We start from the raw sequence: 17614 nt of genomic DNA, 5'->3' as shown, positions 1-17614 counted from the left end.
AAAAAAAAAAAACATGATGATGATATTGAGATCAAGTCGGTAATTTTACTCATACTTATAGGGTTTAATTTATAATTTATGCCTTTGAGAACAAATTAATTAAATTAATCCCATATAAGACTTAATATATGTCATAATCAAATAACTCATCTAATAATCTATTTATTTATCTTGATATTATTCCAATATAGTTTATGGGTTCGCATTGTTAAATTAAAATAAAAATTCTGAATCCAATTAATTAATTAAGGTATTAGGGGTCTAAGACCAAGGTGGTATATCCTGACTAAGTCCTCCCAGTGAACTTGACCTTCATATTTTTGGAACCAGCCATGCAACATTGATGGTCTCTAAACCTTTGACTATAGACTTGTCAAAGGCAAATAATTATGTGGAACCATTGGTAGCTATCACAATCGAAGTTGACCAGTAGAGGTTAATAATTAATATACATAGAGAAAATCAGTGTCAAATGAGGAAGACATGTCCGCTAGCTGATAACAAACAAGCGTCAAACTAAGGAAAAAAAAAATTGCTAATTCATTCTCTTTCTTTCTCAAATACGTTATTATGACTAACTATATATGTTGGCTTTTAATTCAACAAGCCGATGTTTTGTCATCGGAATCAAACATATCGCAGTGACTCTTCATTAAGTTGAATTTGTTATTTTGCTTGTGTAATGTAAGTATACATAAAATAATATTGTTTTCTTCAACATCCTTGAAAAAAGTTCCTGATTTGGTTGGGGTTTTGACGAAAAAGTTGGGATGGGAAAATGGCCTTTAACATTTTATTTCAATGCATTGTTTTTTTTTTTTTTTTTTTTTTTTTTTTGAAAATGGGCAAAGCATTGAAAGTTTCAAGGTTGAGTATTTAGTTAAATTGTTAATCCAAGAATAGAAAATTAGTCAAACTCAAATTTAATTTGCTAAGATTTCACTTAGACAATTAGCCAAAAAAAGTCATTGCATCACTTTCTTTGATCATTAAAATAAAATATAAAAAAATATCTTTATTTAGCACAGTGCATTGTATTATGACTTCATATGTAAATGACATTTCCGTCAATAACGTATAAATTGTAATTTTTCCTAAACAACATGCGAGTAATTTCAAAATGTATAATATATAAAATAAAAGCCAACTAGTTTGGTCCTTCATTTCCTTTGCATAAAAAAACTGCTCTCTCTAACTAATTTATGAGATTTTTTTTGTTCTTAAGTTATGACGATTTGTAAACAAGGGAGTAAATTGAATTCCAAAAAAAAATTGAGGAAATTAAGAATTATTATTGATGAAACACTTACAATCCAAAGAAAATGATAAAAATCCTATATATTAATTCTCATTTGTTATCCAATTTGGGATTTATTAAAGCTAAAAAGAAGTTGAATAAAGAATCATAAAATTGAATTATTTGTGCTCCAAGAGCTTAATGCAACATATTCTCTAGCAGCAATTAGGGAAAATCACTAATCCTTAACACTATTTTGATGTTCTTCATGAGCTTTCCCTTGGGTGACCTCGATTGCCGACGATGCCTCTCTTGGGACGGTAACTTTGCAAACCTATAAGATCAAAATTTCTTCAAATAAATCCAAAATGATTGATTTATGCAAATTTGGCTCAAGAAATTGCAAAAGTTTTTACTCTACCTTTTAAGAGCTTCTTCATTAGTCTCTTGAGTGAAAGGTTCAAAGACACGGGTTTCCAAGATAGAAACTCGCTTCTCTAACAGTCCACCAACTTTCACCATTTCATCCAAATTCTTCTTAGTCGCTACGTCGACGGAAGATACATCCCCACTTAATGTGTCATCCTGGTTACAATTTTCAACGATGTTAAAAATAGCAGATTAAAGTTAAGAATTATATTTTCCATTGGAAGCTTAGGCTGAGTGCAAATGCATGGATTGTACCTGAATACGGAGGTATTTATGAGAATGAAGGGCTTCAAATACTACAGAAAGACGGAGGTCGACCGTGTCTCCACTTGCCTGAGTAAATGCATCAACGAAGGGGATGGAACCACCGCTAGTTAACCAACCTAACAAATCCCATTCCGTTGCCTGTTTGCACTAAATTTCTCTTCAGCTTTTCGAGAGCCAGTCCCCAAGGAGATAACCAGAAATCTTCCACATTCCAAAGTTTTAATTGGAAAGAAGTCAGGGTTTCCCTTAACGATCTCCTTCGTCACTTCGCCCATTGCGACTAAAGTCTGAATGGCCAAATTAAAATATACATATATTTAACTATAATTGCTATAGCTAAAAGAAATTATTACTAATTAATTCAGTATCTTTTGAGATTCACTTACTGGGTTGTTTGCAGCCACACCACCATCTATGAGGTTATATTCTCTCACGTTCCCTTTGTTATCTTCGGTTTTGAAGTAATGGGCAGGGAGATAGGTTGGTGCAGCTGAGGTTCCGGTGCATATGTTCGACAGTAAGACATCTAAACTAGGTTCACTCTTCACCTGGTTGAAGCACAACATCATAGGAACTATTTCATATTAATTTGACATGATAAGGCAAAGGTTCATGAAAGGTGAGTTTTGAAGAGAATTAGAACCTGGTAGCTTGAACCTTCCGAGGTTGGTTTGTGAAATGGTGATGCCCAAAGCTATCCTCAATTTGTTTTTTTATGACATTCATTACATGCACATGAAAGTGGAGTCTTGGGGACACTTTTTATATATATATATATATATATTTATTTATTTATATAAACACTTATTTTGTTCGAGAAACCAAACTTATGTTTAAATATATTGGAATTGATTTTCAATTTCATTCAAATCTGATCGAATATGTTAATTGAATTCATCAAGTTATTTTCATACTAGATCATTTTCATTAAGCTTTTAAATTATTATTATTATTATTATTATTATATTTTCATTTTTTTCTTTTGACACCTTTTTCTTTTTTTGCTGACATTTATTTTTTTCTTTCCTTCATTTTTTACATAAAGTTACAATGCATTTAATGTACTGAAAATCCTCTGTTACTGCCTAATTTTACAGAAAGGAAGAACCAAAAGTCTTTAATGGTGCTTGAAAATCCTTGGGGTTTTTGGAAAGAAACAACATAAACTTTGACAATTTGAAATTTTAATCCTAAAACATTTGAGATTTGAATATCAGAGAACTCCATAAATAGAGCCAATTTTTACAAGCAAAGAATGTAGAACCTAGAAGAGTAAAGGAAACACAAGGAAATAAAAAAAATCATAGTCCTTTTTTAGTAAAAGAACAAAAAAAAAAGCCAAAATTTTTTTCTCAAAAAACAAAACCAATAAAACCAAGAACATTTCTTTTCATTCAGGGTGTTTGGAAATTTTTTTATAAAAAAACTAGTTTCAGAAAAAGATTTGGAAGACAAAAAGGATTATTTTGATTTTTTTTTAATTTTTAAAAATCTTTTAGGGTCGTTGGAAATTGTAAAAGTTTAAATTTTTTTACGATCGGATGAATTTTTCGACTACCAAAATTTGAAAATTAAGCTGGGATTTAGGAATAGTTTGAATTTACTAGGGCTATTTGAAGTTTTCGATGATGGCACAATGGCGACTGGCCAAAAACTAAAAAACAAATGCTATCGTCGGGATTTGCGTTTGATTTGTTGACCTATACTTGACCCGCGTCGGGATTTGCGTCTGGACTCATGCCTAACTCGACACAGTGGTGGGGTTCCTTTTTTTATTTTTATTTTTTGATTTGATTTGATTTGATTTGATTATTTTATTTTGTTTTATTTATTTTATGATATTATTATTTATTTTATTTTTTTGAGAAATAAATAAATAATGGTAAAAATAGAAAATTAAAATAAAGGGTAGGTTTATTAAAATAAAAATGAATAAAATCTTAAAAAGTATAATTATAAAAAAATTAATTATAAAACAAAAATTTTGAATTGAGTTTTTCTTACAAGCAAAATGTTTCTTAAACTTCCCTAAAATGTTAGGATAATTCAAGAAATTATAATAATAATTGATTAGTTGAATAAATATTCCAAAAATGTAATTTTTTAAAAAAATTGAAAGTGTTCAATTTTTTTTTTAATTAATGCAAGTAAAAAAAATATTTTAGATTTTGCCAAATGAGTTGAGATAATCTAAAAATTATTTTTTACTAAATAAATATTTATTTAAATAATAATAAAAATATTTCATTAAATAAATCTCTTAATTATTACAAAAAAATATTTTTAGATTTTACTAAAGAGTTAGGATAATTAAAATTTTTTTATTTTTTACTAAATAAAGATTTATTTAAATAATAAGAAAAAATAATAACAAAAAACTAGAAAAATAATCACAATAAAAATTAATCAAAATATTTAATTAGATCTTTTAATTATCATCAATAAAAAATGATTTTATTTAGGATTTTATCAGAAAGTTGGAATGATCTTAAAATCTGTTTAAAATTTTTAGGATTTCATTGAAAAGTAGGGATAATTCTAAAATCAATTAATAAAACTTTGAAATTTCATCAAATAATCGGAAAATCCTAAAAATAGTTTTAATAAATAAAAAAAAAGTCCTAAGATGAAATTTTCAGAACTTTGTAAATGGTCAATTTTTTTCAAAATTTTTCTTAAATAATTTTTTTTTTTAAATTTTGCTAAAGCGTTGGAGAATTTATAGAATATGATAATAATAATAATAATAATAATAATAATAATAATAATAATAATAATTTCACAACAAAAAAATATTTTTCGTAAATAAATTTAAGGAAATTAAATTTAAATATAAAAAAATATATCGTTAAAATTAAAGGATAACACATGTTTAATTGGTACTATTCTTCGAACGGGCGACATGAGAATGCTAATACTTTCTTTACTCATAATTGCATTCTGAACCTAATACTGATTCCATAAACCTAAACATCTTTTTGTAAATCTTAATTAATTTTAAGATTTTTATTAAAAGATAATATTTTTAGGTCACCTATCACATCTTACAAAAAGATTGGTGGTAACTCTATAAATTTCATCAAGTCTAGTAATCAAGCCCCTCGGACGAAAAATTGTTATGACAGCTTGGCGACTTCATTTGTGATGTTAGAGAGTCAAGCCAAAAATTAAACATGTGTTATCCAAACTTTGATTTTATAGTCTTTTTGATATTTAAGTTTAATTCCTTATCTCATCTTAAAGTGACAATAAGATAAAAAATTTAATGGTTTCATTTAGTTTTATTTATTATTTGTTTTTGTATTGTTGCCAATTATATTGTTGATTTTATTTCGATTAATAATTGTTATGTTCCCTCACACACGTGCACATTTGCATTCATGCATGAACTTTATAGTCGGACTCCTAAATCTGTCCCTTTTTAAGAGGGAGTAGAGTACCTTTGCTTCCGTGAGGTTATAATGTCTCTACTTGTGTTAGTAAAATACTTTTCACTCAAATTGAACATTTTTCGTTGGCAACCTATTATGAGTGAAGATTGAAGGCCTTATTAATCCAAAATGGATGATAGTGAGGATCAATTTGAGAACTTTTTTAGCCTGTGTTAAATATCAAACCCTGCATATAGTGAATCTTAAAAAGAAAACCTTAGATAGAGCCATACCATTTTTTATGGATTATACCTTAAATTAGGACAGATAAGGGAATATTTATTTTAATACAGTTATTAACCCTAATTTGTTTTACTTTTTTTTGTATCATGATCATGCACCATCATAAACACTTGCATATAGGATGTGCTTATCAATGTGCTAATATTAGTCAAAAAATTTTTTGTCTTGCTTTGAAAACACCATTATGATGCTCTCAGCTTTGAAGCCCACCATGTATGAAAAAGGATAATGAGGTGATAACTCTATCGTTAAAAACCTAAAGTAGAATGAGAAACTATCTGAAAAAATCTGAAAAGAAAACTTTGCTTGAAGAAATCAAATTAGGGCTTTAGTAAAATGACATATTTAAGTTGGTCGAGATTTGACGTCATGTAACAATTTCTAAAAAGATGGCTTTTAAGGAAAAATATAGTCATATTGCTTCACTCCTTCAGGTGCTTATGGAAAACAAACTTATAAGAGCTCTAGTTCAGTTTTGGGATCCTGCTTATACATGTTTTATATTCAACGAGATAGACATGACCTTGATGATCAAAGAAGATATTACATTGTTATTATTACATCTCGCTAATCTAGATAAAATCTATTATCGAGGTCAAAAACTTGGATCTCGAAAGAAAATTGTTTATATGATGGATGTCCCACTCAGAATGTGAACTCATATATCTAAACAAAAAGTAAAAGTGATTACATCTCATGGGAAATCTTGTACGATTATATTGTTAAACACTTAGAGGATGAATAAAGCATGAGAATAATAGCTTTGGCAAGTTAAGGCTTGATCATTTTTTTAAAGGTCATAGGGCACATTGAGGTATCAGTGATTAACTTTCTCAAATAGGTGGACAGCAAAATCAATCCTATTCTTTCTATGCTAGCAGAAACTTTTAGATTATTGAATCACTGTCAAAGAAAATGAGGACGCTTGATACGGTGTGCACAGTTACTTTATATTTGGGTAAAAAGTCATCTTCTGCATTATATGGGAAAATCTCATCCTATTTATAGTAATAAAAATAGGCCAATGGAAGAATTTTGCAATACTGAGTGGCCAGAATCAAAATCTAAGGAAAAGTGGATATCAATTTTGTAAAATCTCACTAGTACTTAGGTTATATAGATGGCTCCATGGATGCCACAAGAAGCCATGTTGTATAGGTGCGGTGATAAGTCGTGGATTCCATTTTTAGGGCTATGAAGAGGTATAAGCTATGCTTTAGCAATAATTCATCGATAATTAAGGTCAAAGCAATTCGTTCCAATGACTCATAGCTTTTGGGAATTAAAATTCTCTTTCAAGAAACCAGGATTTCTGAGAAAGTTGAAAGAGATTATCAAAGAATAAAAGTAGACCTGAATAATAGATCATGGGGGGTATACAAATAAGTCACACTTAAATATATGATATCGAGCACGTAATGCATCAAAAGTAAAGTTAGTCCCAAAAAAAAGAAATTATGCCACCAAAAAAACACCCATTGTGAAGAGGTATTTAAAGAAATGAAGATTATGAAGCGTAAATTTGAAGAAGAGAAAGAAATATATGATCTTAAAAAGAATAGACTTTAGCATGGGATTAATGAATGAAAGATAAAATTGATGAAGGTGAAGTAAACTTTTGAAAGCTTGAAAAAACACAAGAAGAGATTTTTGAAAGCTTGTATAAGTCCATCATTTTGATGACCACTGAGCTTAAAAAATTTAGAAAGAATACAGAATAACTTAAGTCTAATCTATTGACTAAAAAAGAAAAACTTAGCCAGTCTATAAAAGAAAAAAAGATACAACAAAGTCTTATGGGTGACTTGAAATAGCAAATACACTATCAACATAAAGCCATTCATGTTTTGAGAAAAAAAGGAGATCAATTTGAACATAAAACCAAAGAAGCAAAATACTGGAAAAAAGAATATCTGCTGAAGGAATCCAAGCCACTCATTTGGTAGAATAGATAAGAGAAGTTAGCTTCAAAGCAAGAGACATGGCCCAAGAAGCTAAACAATTAAAAGAAGAACTTTATTCAGAATAGCACAACCAACACTTAACCAATTTTCTAAATAGTGATACAAATAATACAAGCAGTATAAGCATGCAAGACACTTCTTTTAATATTGTAATATTATGATTTGAATGTAAAAAATCTTTAATAAGATAGTATGGCAAACTCAAAGTTGTAATATTACAATTTGAGAAATAAAAAGTTGTGATATGGTGGTTCAATTTTAAATTAAAATCTTTTGTAGATATTGGATACATAACAAGCACATCCTTTGCATTCGTGCATTCATGCATCATACGTGTGTTCCATTCAATCTTCAATTAAAAAAAATGCATCATGACTAAAAAAGGGGCCTTAAAATAACAAATCTAAAAGAGTTTCCCTTAACTCTAATAGGTGTAAGGATAGTTAGGCCGTTAGAAAACATAAATTAGACTACTTATCATCGTTACAATCATGAAAAATGAGCAAGCAACTAGAATGAAAAGAATGGAGAAAACTCAATTTGAGATATATGAACAAATGATTATATTTCAATAAGAGTTGGTAGAACAAATGATTAGGTCTCAAGAAAAGACTTAAAAAGAAATAGCTACAATGATGGACATGATAAGGAAAATAACCAAGGGAACAGGAGTGGTTGAAGAAGTGACCACTAAAAAAGAACCTCAAGCCTAAGAAAATATTAGTGACAGGGAAGATCCATTGTATCCACTAGGGTTCACTCCTTCTTATACTTAAACCTCTCATCAAGTGCATCTATAAATGACACAGCTTGAGAGGTAGCCACATACTATAGTTTAATTTACCTTTATTCATGGTTCAACTATGGAGTCAAAGACACGTTGATCTAAACATTGGGGTAAGTCATGTTGATCCCATTATGGTCCCAGATTTAGATGATCTAAGAGAACAAGAGAAACTAAAGAAAGGCACATCTGAACAATTTGAGGACAAGTCATGTTAATCCCATTATAGTCTCAAATTTAGATGATCTAAGAGAACTTGAGAAATTAAAAAAAAAGGCATGTTCGAACAATTGATCTCTTGGAAAAAAATTACAGCAGAAATTAGATCTCTTGAAAAAAAGGTTACAAGCTATTGAATGTGTGAATATTTTCGGCACAATTGATGTGAGTAAACTTAGTTTGGTTTCATATCTAATAATCCCACCAAAGTTTAAGATACCAAATTTGAAAAATATGATGGAACCAAATATCCCCTAGCACATATCATTATATTTTGTCAAAAATAATCAAGCATACAGATAATGACAAGTTGTTTATCCATTATTTTTAGAATAGTTTTATCGGATCAGTTGCCAAATAATATATTCAATTAGACAAGAGTCGTATTCATTCATGAAAAGATATGGCCAAACAATTTGTTATTCAATACAAATATGTTATAAATATGGCTCTAGATAGACTATCCTTATAAAATATGGAAAATAATACTAATAAAAACTTTAAAAAGTATGCTTAGAGATAGCGAGATATGGTTGCCCAAGTTTAGCCTATTTTCACCTAGAAAGAAACAACTATTCTATTCATCAATACCTTTCAAGCTCTGTACTATGACAGGTTCATTGGTTATGCCATGAAAAACTTTATTGATATGGTGATTACAGTTAAAACAATAAAAAAATGCCATTAAGAATGGAAAGATCAAATGGAGTGATGTTTTTAGATCAAATAAAAGAGGACCACCCAATAAAAAAAAAAGCAGAAGTGAAAGCTATCACCACTACAATACCAAAACCAAGATTTTTTACTCCATGCCACTCATCCTAAAAACCAACCTTCTTACCCAACCATTTTCAACATTTCCCTAAACCTATACCATTACCAACCATTGTAAACTTGGATACCTACCTTTTAAACTAATTTTCATCCTCGAGCACCTCTACCATGACCTTTTCCTTAGTCAAGCACCATAAATTTTAATTGAATAGAACCCCAAAATAATTGAAAGTAACAATAATTTGATCTAATTCTTATGACTTACATGGAACTGTTCTTTCAGTTATTCTAAAAACACTTGGTGGTCCGACTACAATAAAGCTTTAAAATCTTCATATTCGAAATGGTATGATTTTGAAGCTTACTGTGACATCATTATGGGATTTAAGGCCATTCTTTAAAAGATTGTACAATTTTCAAATGTAAGGTATAAAGCTTGATTGATAATAAAAATTTAAATTTTACAATAAAGGTCAGACTAAGTATGGAGGCTAATCCATTACTCAATCATGGTAGAGGATCAGTAAATGCTTTAAGTAGCGAGACAACTCAAAACATCAAAAGGGAAGTAAACGAGATCAGAACCCTTATGGATTAAATATTTTTGCTACCTTACTAAAAGCCAATATGATTCATCCAATACTTGAAAACATAAAAAAAAATAAAATTTACATATAATTTTGATCAAACTTGTGAATTTCTTATGGGGGTAATTGGTCATTTACTTCAGGATTATGAAGCCTTTAGGTAAAAATTACAAAGGACGATGGATTTTTTCTTGGTCAAATTTTATAAAAAATATAAAGATAATTCAATGAATGTTGTGACTGAAGATTCGTTTAAAAACAAGTCTTATCAAATGAGTTTTGAGTCTATCATCATCTTTTATGAAGAGAAGTTGAATGTTAAGGTTGATAAGCTAATTCATATAAATTTTAAGCCTACCACCATCTTTTATGATGAGAAATCAAGTGCTAAATTGATAAATCGATTTGTAAAATTATGCCAAAAGTGACAATTGAGGTTCTTAACCCATTCTCATATAAAATTGATAAGGCAGTCCCTTGAAAATATGATCATAATATCATATCACAAGGTTTGGACAGTGGATCCTTTCAATCTCGCTTATGTGATGTAAGCATAGCAAAATAACTTATGCATGGGGCATAACTCGAAATGAGAAGTGCTATACATTAAAAGCACTCAAGAGAGAACAAAAGAAAAAGTAAAGTAAGGGGAGATAAACTTAGAAAAATAATATAAATTGCCCAACGATTAAGAGACTCACCTAGCCCTAATCTTAGATCAAGAACATAAGAATTTGGTCATAGAAAAAGAAACTTGTGAGTTCTTAAAACTTATTAAGCATAATGAGTATAGTGTTGTGGAGTAATTGAATCACTTACTAGCTTGGATTTGTATGCTCTTATTATTATTAAATTCTAAGCCTCATAGAAATGCCTTACTCAAAGTACTCAATGAGGCTTATATAGCTTATACTATATTTATGGAGAAACCTGATCATAAAGTGAGAAATGTCACAGTGAAAAATTTTATATCATTCAGTGATGATGAAATTTCACTTGGTGGTAGTGTTGATGTTAAGACTTTACATATCTTTATAAGATATAGAGACCACACACTAGCCAAAGTGCTCATTAATAATAGATTTTTTTTTAATATCATGGTTATAACTACACTATCTAAACTGTTAGTCTACATGTTTTACATGAAAACAAGTCACATGATAGTGACGGTTTTTTATGGGACTCATCGTGAACAAATAGGCAATATCAAGCTACCGATTCAAATTGGCTAATGTATTTTTTATATAGTCTTTCAAGTCATGGATATCACTCTTTCCTATAAATGTATTTTTAAAAAATCATGGATTCACATAGCAAGAGCTGTCCTTTCTATTTTGCATCAAAAGGTAAAATTTATAATTAATGAAAAGATGGTCATTGTTGCTATTGAAAATCTACTAGTAACTAAACCATCAACTGCACTATATGTCGAAACAGCTGAGAAAACCCTAGAATATTGTTTTAGATTTTTTAAATTTATTGATACAACTTTTATGGATGAAGGATCAAAGGTGCTTACTCTATGTCTATCCAAAGCTTCTAAGATGGCCCTTAAAAAAGTGGCAAGAAAAGGACAACAAATATGAGCTAACTTGCAAGGGATAAAATGACCATGGATTATACTTAAGAAAGATGATCAGTTTGGTTTGGGATACAAGTCTACTTGAAAAGAAAGATTGAAGTTCATAGAGAAGAAAAAAAGGTTGGCTTGTTTTTTAGGAAAAGAGTTAGAAATTAAAGGCTTATTTTTTTTTCTCTTTTATGAGACTTTCATTTCAGTTGGCTATATTTATTCAGATATAGTAGGAAACATAGAGAATGAGCCTACACCATCATTAGAGGATATCTTCATTAAATTTTCAATATAGATGGTGGATGAAAAAGTGAATAAAGATTCAGGTTGTCCATAAGTGTATCTTATTTCTTTTGGAGTAAAACTGAAGAATTGGCTTGTCAATGAGCTGCCTATTATTTTTAAAGTTTTTTCAAAGTAATGTGCTGAACTTAATCTAAATACTTTTATCAAAAGCATTAAATGTCTTGTATGTGTGTTTGTTTCCTTATTTTCATTTGAATAAATGACAAGCATAGTGTATTTGTCACATTCCTTTTGCCTTTTTCAGTTCAATTCCTTGCATTACTATACATATTTCTATATGTCATCCATTTCATTTATTTTCAAGTACTTAAATAATGAATGTAAAGATCATCATGATAATATTCTAGGATTTGATTTTAATTTTTTTTATATTGGTGAACTTAATGATGAAAAAAATATAGAAGACCATGTAATATTCCCAAAACTATTGAGATTAATAGAAGAAGAAGAGAAACAAATAATGTCTCATCAAAAAACCACTGAAGTTGTGAATTTGAGGGGTAAAGAAACCAAAAAAGAGATTACGATTGGTACTTTAATGCTATCACCAATAAAGTAAAAACTGATAAAGTTACTACATGAATATGTAGATGTATTTTTTTGGTCATACCAAGATATGTGGAGGCTAGATACTAAAATTATAGTACGTAAGCTACTTCTGAAATCTGAGTGCAAACCAATTAAATTGAAGTTGAAGAGGATGAAGCTTGAAATATTGTTAAAAATAAAAAAGAAGTGAAAATGTAATTTGATGTGGGATTCATAGAAGTGGCTAAATATCTCGAATGGGTGACGAATATAGTTTCAATACCCAAGAAAGATGACAAAGTAAATATGTATGTAAATTATTGAAATCTGAATAGAATAAGTCCAAAAGATAATTTTTTGTTGCTCCACATTGATATTTTAGTGGACAATACCACTAGGCACTCTTTATTTTCATTCATGGATGAATTTTCAAGCTACAATCAAATCAAGATGGCACAAAAAGATATAGATAAGACTACTTTTATGACATTATAAGAAATATTTTGCTATAAAGTCATGCCTTTTGGTTTGAAAAATACTGAAATAACTTATTAAAGAGCCATGATAACTCTATTTTATGATATGATGCATAAAAAAATAGAGGTGTTTATGGATGCTATAATTGCCAACTCTCATAAAAAAGAAAACTAAGTGGCTAATCTCAAAAAGTTATTTAAGAGATTAAAAAAGTTTTAGCTCGAGCTTAATCTAGCTAAATATACTTTTGGCACTACTTCAAGAAAATTACTAGGATTTATCGCCAGTAAAAAAAAAATTAAAGTAGATCCAAATAAGATATGAATCATACAAGAACTACCACCTTTACGCACATAAAAGAAAAAAGTAAAAGGATTTCTAGAAAAGTTGAATTATATTACTTGTTTCATTTCTCAACTTACAGCCAAATGTGAACTTATATTCAAGATTATTCAAAAACATGAGTTTGGAGACATTTGAAAAAGTTAAAAAGTACTTATCAAACTTACTAATATTAATGTTGCATGTCCCTATAAGACCCCTTATCTTGCATTTAATGATGTATGAAAAATCAATGGGATGCATTTTGGGGTAACATGTTGAAACAAGAAAGAAAAAATAAACTATTTATTATCTGAGTAAAAAAGTTCACCGATTACGAGTCCAAGTATTCACCATTGAAAAAAATGTGTTGTGCACTAGCTTAGACAACTTGTCAACTTAGATGGTATGTATTGTATCATACCACTTGACTCATTGTAAAGTTGGATCCAATCAAGTACATCTTTGAAAAACCTTTATTATAAAAAAAATAATAAAATGGCAAGTACTGCTTTCTGAATATGACATTGTGTGCGTGTCTCAAAAGGCAATAAAAGAAATGCTATTACTAAATTTCTTACAGATCGCACTTACAAAGATATTGTACTTGTGACATTTGATTTTTTAAATGAAGACTTAATGTTTGTATTGGATATAGATGAAGAAGAGCCTTGTGAAAGCGCATGAAAGATATTTTTTGATGGCACATCAAATGTTTTAGGGCATGGTATAAGAGTAGTTTTGATATCTTTAGAAAAAGATTATTATCCAATCACTGCAAAACCAAGTTTTGATTGTATAAAAAATGTGGCAGAATATGAAGCATGTGTTATAGGTCTTTAAGCTACCATTGAAATGAAGGCCCATACATTAAAAGTTTATAAAAACTTTACCTTTGTCATATACTAATTGCAAGAAGAATGAGAAACTAGAGATTCAAAGTTGGTTCTATGCCAAAAGTACATATCAAAATTAATCAAAAAATTTAAGAATATTTAGTTTCATCATTTACACTGATAAGAGAATAAGATGGTTGATACTTTAGCTACATTAGTAGCAATGTTCAAGCTAAATGTTGAAAAAAAAATTGATGGGAAACCATGGTATTCTGACATATTACAATATGTTAAGTATCAGTAATACTCAGAGCACATATTAAAGAAAGATAAGAGATTTTTAAAAGATTAGCAATAGATTTCTTTTTAGATGAAAAATTTTATGTTAAAAAAGTCGAGATCAAATACTACTAAGATGTGTGAATGCTGCTGAAGCGAAAAAATTACTAAAAGAAATCCATATAGTTTTTTACGAAACTCATACAAATGGTCATATGATGACTAAGTAAATCATGAAAGTAGGATATTATTGGTTAATGATGAAAAGGGATTGCATTGATTATACTAAAAAATGCTTTAAATGTCAAATTTATACAGACAAGATACAAGTTTTTTCTACATCCTTGCATGTTATATTGCCTTTTCTCTATGTGAAAATGGATGTAATATGGCCCATTACACCAAAAGCTTCAAATGGACATTAATTTATTTGATAGTAATTGACTGTTTCACAAAATAGGTAAATGTGGCTTCATATGCTAATGTGACAATAATGGTGGTTTACAAGTTCATCAAAAAAGATATCATATATTGATATGAACTTTCAGAAAGGATTATTTCAGACAATACTCTTAATTTAAATAACAAAATGATGAAAGGGGTCTATACTCAGTTTAAAATCAAATACCACAAATCGATGCCTTATCATTTGAAAATGAATAAGGCAGTTAAATTAGCCCATAAGAATGTAAAGTGAATTATTGAAAAAAAGACATATGTGTATAAAGATTGACATGAAAAACTATCATTTGTATTACATGCTTATCAAACTTTGATTGTACATTTATAGAAGCCATACCATTTTGATTAGTATATGGGTTGGAGGTAATATTACCAACTGAAGTTGAAATTTCTTTCTTACACATTCTTATAGAAGTCGAGCTAAAAAAAACTAAGTAGGTTCATGTTCATTATGAACAGTTGAATCTTATTGAAAAAAAAAGACTAGTGGCATTATGCCATGGTTAACTGTATTAAAGAAGAATGATATGAGCTCCTGATAAGAAAGTTCACCCTTGACAATTTTGAGAAAGGAAATTAGTATTGAAGAAAATTCTTCCTAACTAACAAGATCTTTAGAGAAAATGAACTTCTAATTGGAAAGACCCATATGTGGTAAAAAAAATTCTTTGGTGGGGCACTGATTTTGGCAAGAATGGATGAGGATGTTTGCCAAATCCAATCAATACTGATGTAGTAAAAAAATACTATGCTTAAAGAAATATTATGCCTAAAAAAATGAAAAAAAAAGGTAACACGAACCGAAAAGATATCTAAGTTGAAAACCTGAAAAGGTGACTTAGATAAAGAAGTATTGAATAAAGTGGGGCAATTCTTAATATATGCCATAAGATCTCATTGGTTTTGGGCTAGCTTGGTTTGCTGTATTTTTGGAAAATCAAGAGGCATCAATCATGAATTAGTTCATGATGTTTTAAATATTCGTTATGTGATTACTTGTTTTTTTGTTACATCTTTTTGGATAATACATGAAATACTTCTCCCTTTTATTGAAATAAAATGCCCCTTTGTTTATCTTTCCTTTGTCCCTTTTATTAAAAAAAGTGTGCAATGTGTTACAATTGTCATGAAATTCAAAAGATAATGAATGAATAACAATGACCATGAAAGACATACACATTATTTTGAAAAAAAATTTAAAATGAGAAGCAAAATGGTAAAAAACAAAGGTCGATGAGAAAAAAGGCCTATAAGCATAAAAGTGGTAAACATTGAATATAAAAAATATGGAGTGAAATATTTTTATCTAAACTTGATCAACTGATAAAATGCATGGGATTCAAAAAGAAAAAGAAAACAAACAATGAGAAATTTCAAGGATCGAATGAAATAACATAAAATGAAAAAGAAAAAAGATGGTATCTTTATTTGTATCATGATCATCATTCATTGCATGACATTGCATAAGCATAAAAATGTCATTTATGTATGCATATGGTATATATGGGTCTAGGACAATCCAAGACCAACAACAGAAAAAGTCAAAATAAAAAAATATGTAAACCATTTATTTAGAGGAATTATTCAAACATCATGGTCTCTGTTCAGAGGAATCGTTCAAATACTGCAACCTCTTTATAAAGAAATCATTCAAACTTTATGGCTTATGTTTAGAGAAACTTTTCAAATACCATTGTCTTTTAATTTTTTAATTTAAAGTTTCATTGCCTCTAACAAGAGAAATTTTTTTTAAAGTGTCATAGCATTTGGTTAGAAGAGTTTTTTTCAAAGTTTCATAGTTTCTGGTTAGAAGAGCTTTTAATTTTATGAGCCTATGGTTTGAGGACTCTTTCAAAATTAAGCATAATTTGTAAGACCAAAAAGCATAATCTATAAATCCTCTTGAATTTTTAATTTAACATTTCATTGCCTCTGCTGAAAGAAGCCATTTAAAGTTTCATTGTCTTTGATCAGAAAAACCTTTTAAATTTTAAAGTTTCATTGTCTCTAGTCGGATAAGCCATTTAAAGCTTCTTTGCCTCTTGTTAAAGGATCCATTCAAAGTTTTATAGCCTCTAGTCAAATAAGCCTTTTAAATTTTCAAAAGTTATCGAACCTCTACTTAATATAGACACCCCATTTTGTTTGAGATTTAAAATTTATTTTATTTTATTGATTGTTTATTTATCTTTTCAGTAAAAAAAGGTAGAGACTTGGTTGAAAAAAGATTGTTCAGTTTGATAAAAGTCTTTTAAAAATAAAATTCAATCCTCATCCAACTATCAAATGGACTCCTTAAAGAGTTTAATCCTAGTTGAAACATTGTTTAGACTTTGATTTTCATCTATAAGTTGGTTCCAATATACATAGAGACAAAGGGAGGAATTAGCAGAAAAGGGATAGCAGAAATAATTAGTCTAGTGGAGAGATTTTAGATTGGGAAGAAGTTTGTTTTTCATGGATATTTGGTGATTTATTAGAGTGGATTTGATTTAATCTAGGGTAAACAGTGCCATTGAAGGGTTCAAGAAGCTAAGAAGTTTCAAGTTAGTGTTTTTTGGAAATTTCTAGAAATTTTCAAAACCCATTTGAATTTTTCAATGAAAATTTAAAATTTTTGGCTAGTTTCTGACAAGAAGCCTAGATTCTAGCAACTTGTCAGTGGCCATTCGCAGTATCCAACAAGAAGCTCAGATCTCGAATACCTTCTAACAATCATTCCTAGTTTTCGGTATTGTTTTTCAAAAATTTATTGAGATTCATCCAGTTTTTCATATGTTTTAAAGAATGAGGAAAAGAAAAGCTAAAGAGAGAGAAGGGGAAAAAAAATCTGAGGAAGAAAAGAAAAATTGAAGCTTTTATTCCTGGAAAAAACGATGTCATTTTGCCTTTTAAAA

At 29.1% G+C, this 17614-nt stretch overlaps 1 protein-coding gene across 1 annotated transcript; it reads right to left on the bottom strand.

The window, feature by feature from the left end:
* Positions 1-1462: 1462 nt before the first annotated feature.
* Positions 1463-2659, bottom strand: LOC111315085 (patatin-like protein 2). The gene is made up of 6 exons (XM_089749307.1): positions 2591-2659; positions 2320-2481; positions 2128-2220; positions 1922-2071; positions 1659-1822; positions 1463-1571 (listed from the first exon to the last, which is right to left on the bottom strand). Exons 1-6 carry the CDS (start codon positions 2657-2659, stop codon positions 1463-1465), a joined length of 747 nt encoding a protein of 248 aa, XP_089605433.1.
* Between the last annotated feature and the right edge of the window lie 14955 nt (positions 2660-17614).

This window comes from Durio zibethinus, chromosome 20 (genome assembly GCF_047325235.1).
Source record: "Durio zibethinus cultivar Kanyao isolate XHJ-2024 chromosome 20, ASM4732523v1, whole genome shotgun sequence".
Lineage (NCBI taxonomy): Eukaryota > Viridiplantae > Streptophyta > Magnoliopsida > Malvales > Malvaceae > Durio > Durio zibethinus.
This window is presented reverse-complemented; position numbering and strand designations above follow the sequence as displayed.

Coding starts and splice junctions, on each gene's coding strand:
- LOC111315085 (XM_089749307.1), bottom strand. CDS start 2,659: ATGAATGTCATAAAAAAACAAATTGAGGATAGCTTTGGGCATCACCAT. Junction 2,072..2,127: donor TGGAATGTGGAAGATTTCTG/GTTATCTCCTTG, acceptor TAGTGCAAACAG/GCAACGGAATGGGATTTGTT. Junction 1,823..1,921: donor ATAAATACCTCCGTATTCAG/GTACAATCCATG, acceptor AATTGTAACCAG/GATGACACATTAAGTGGGGA.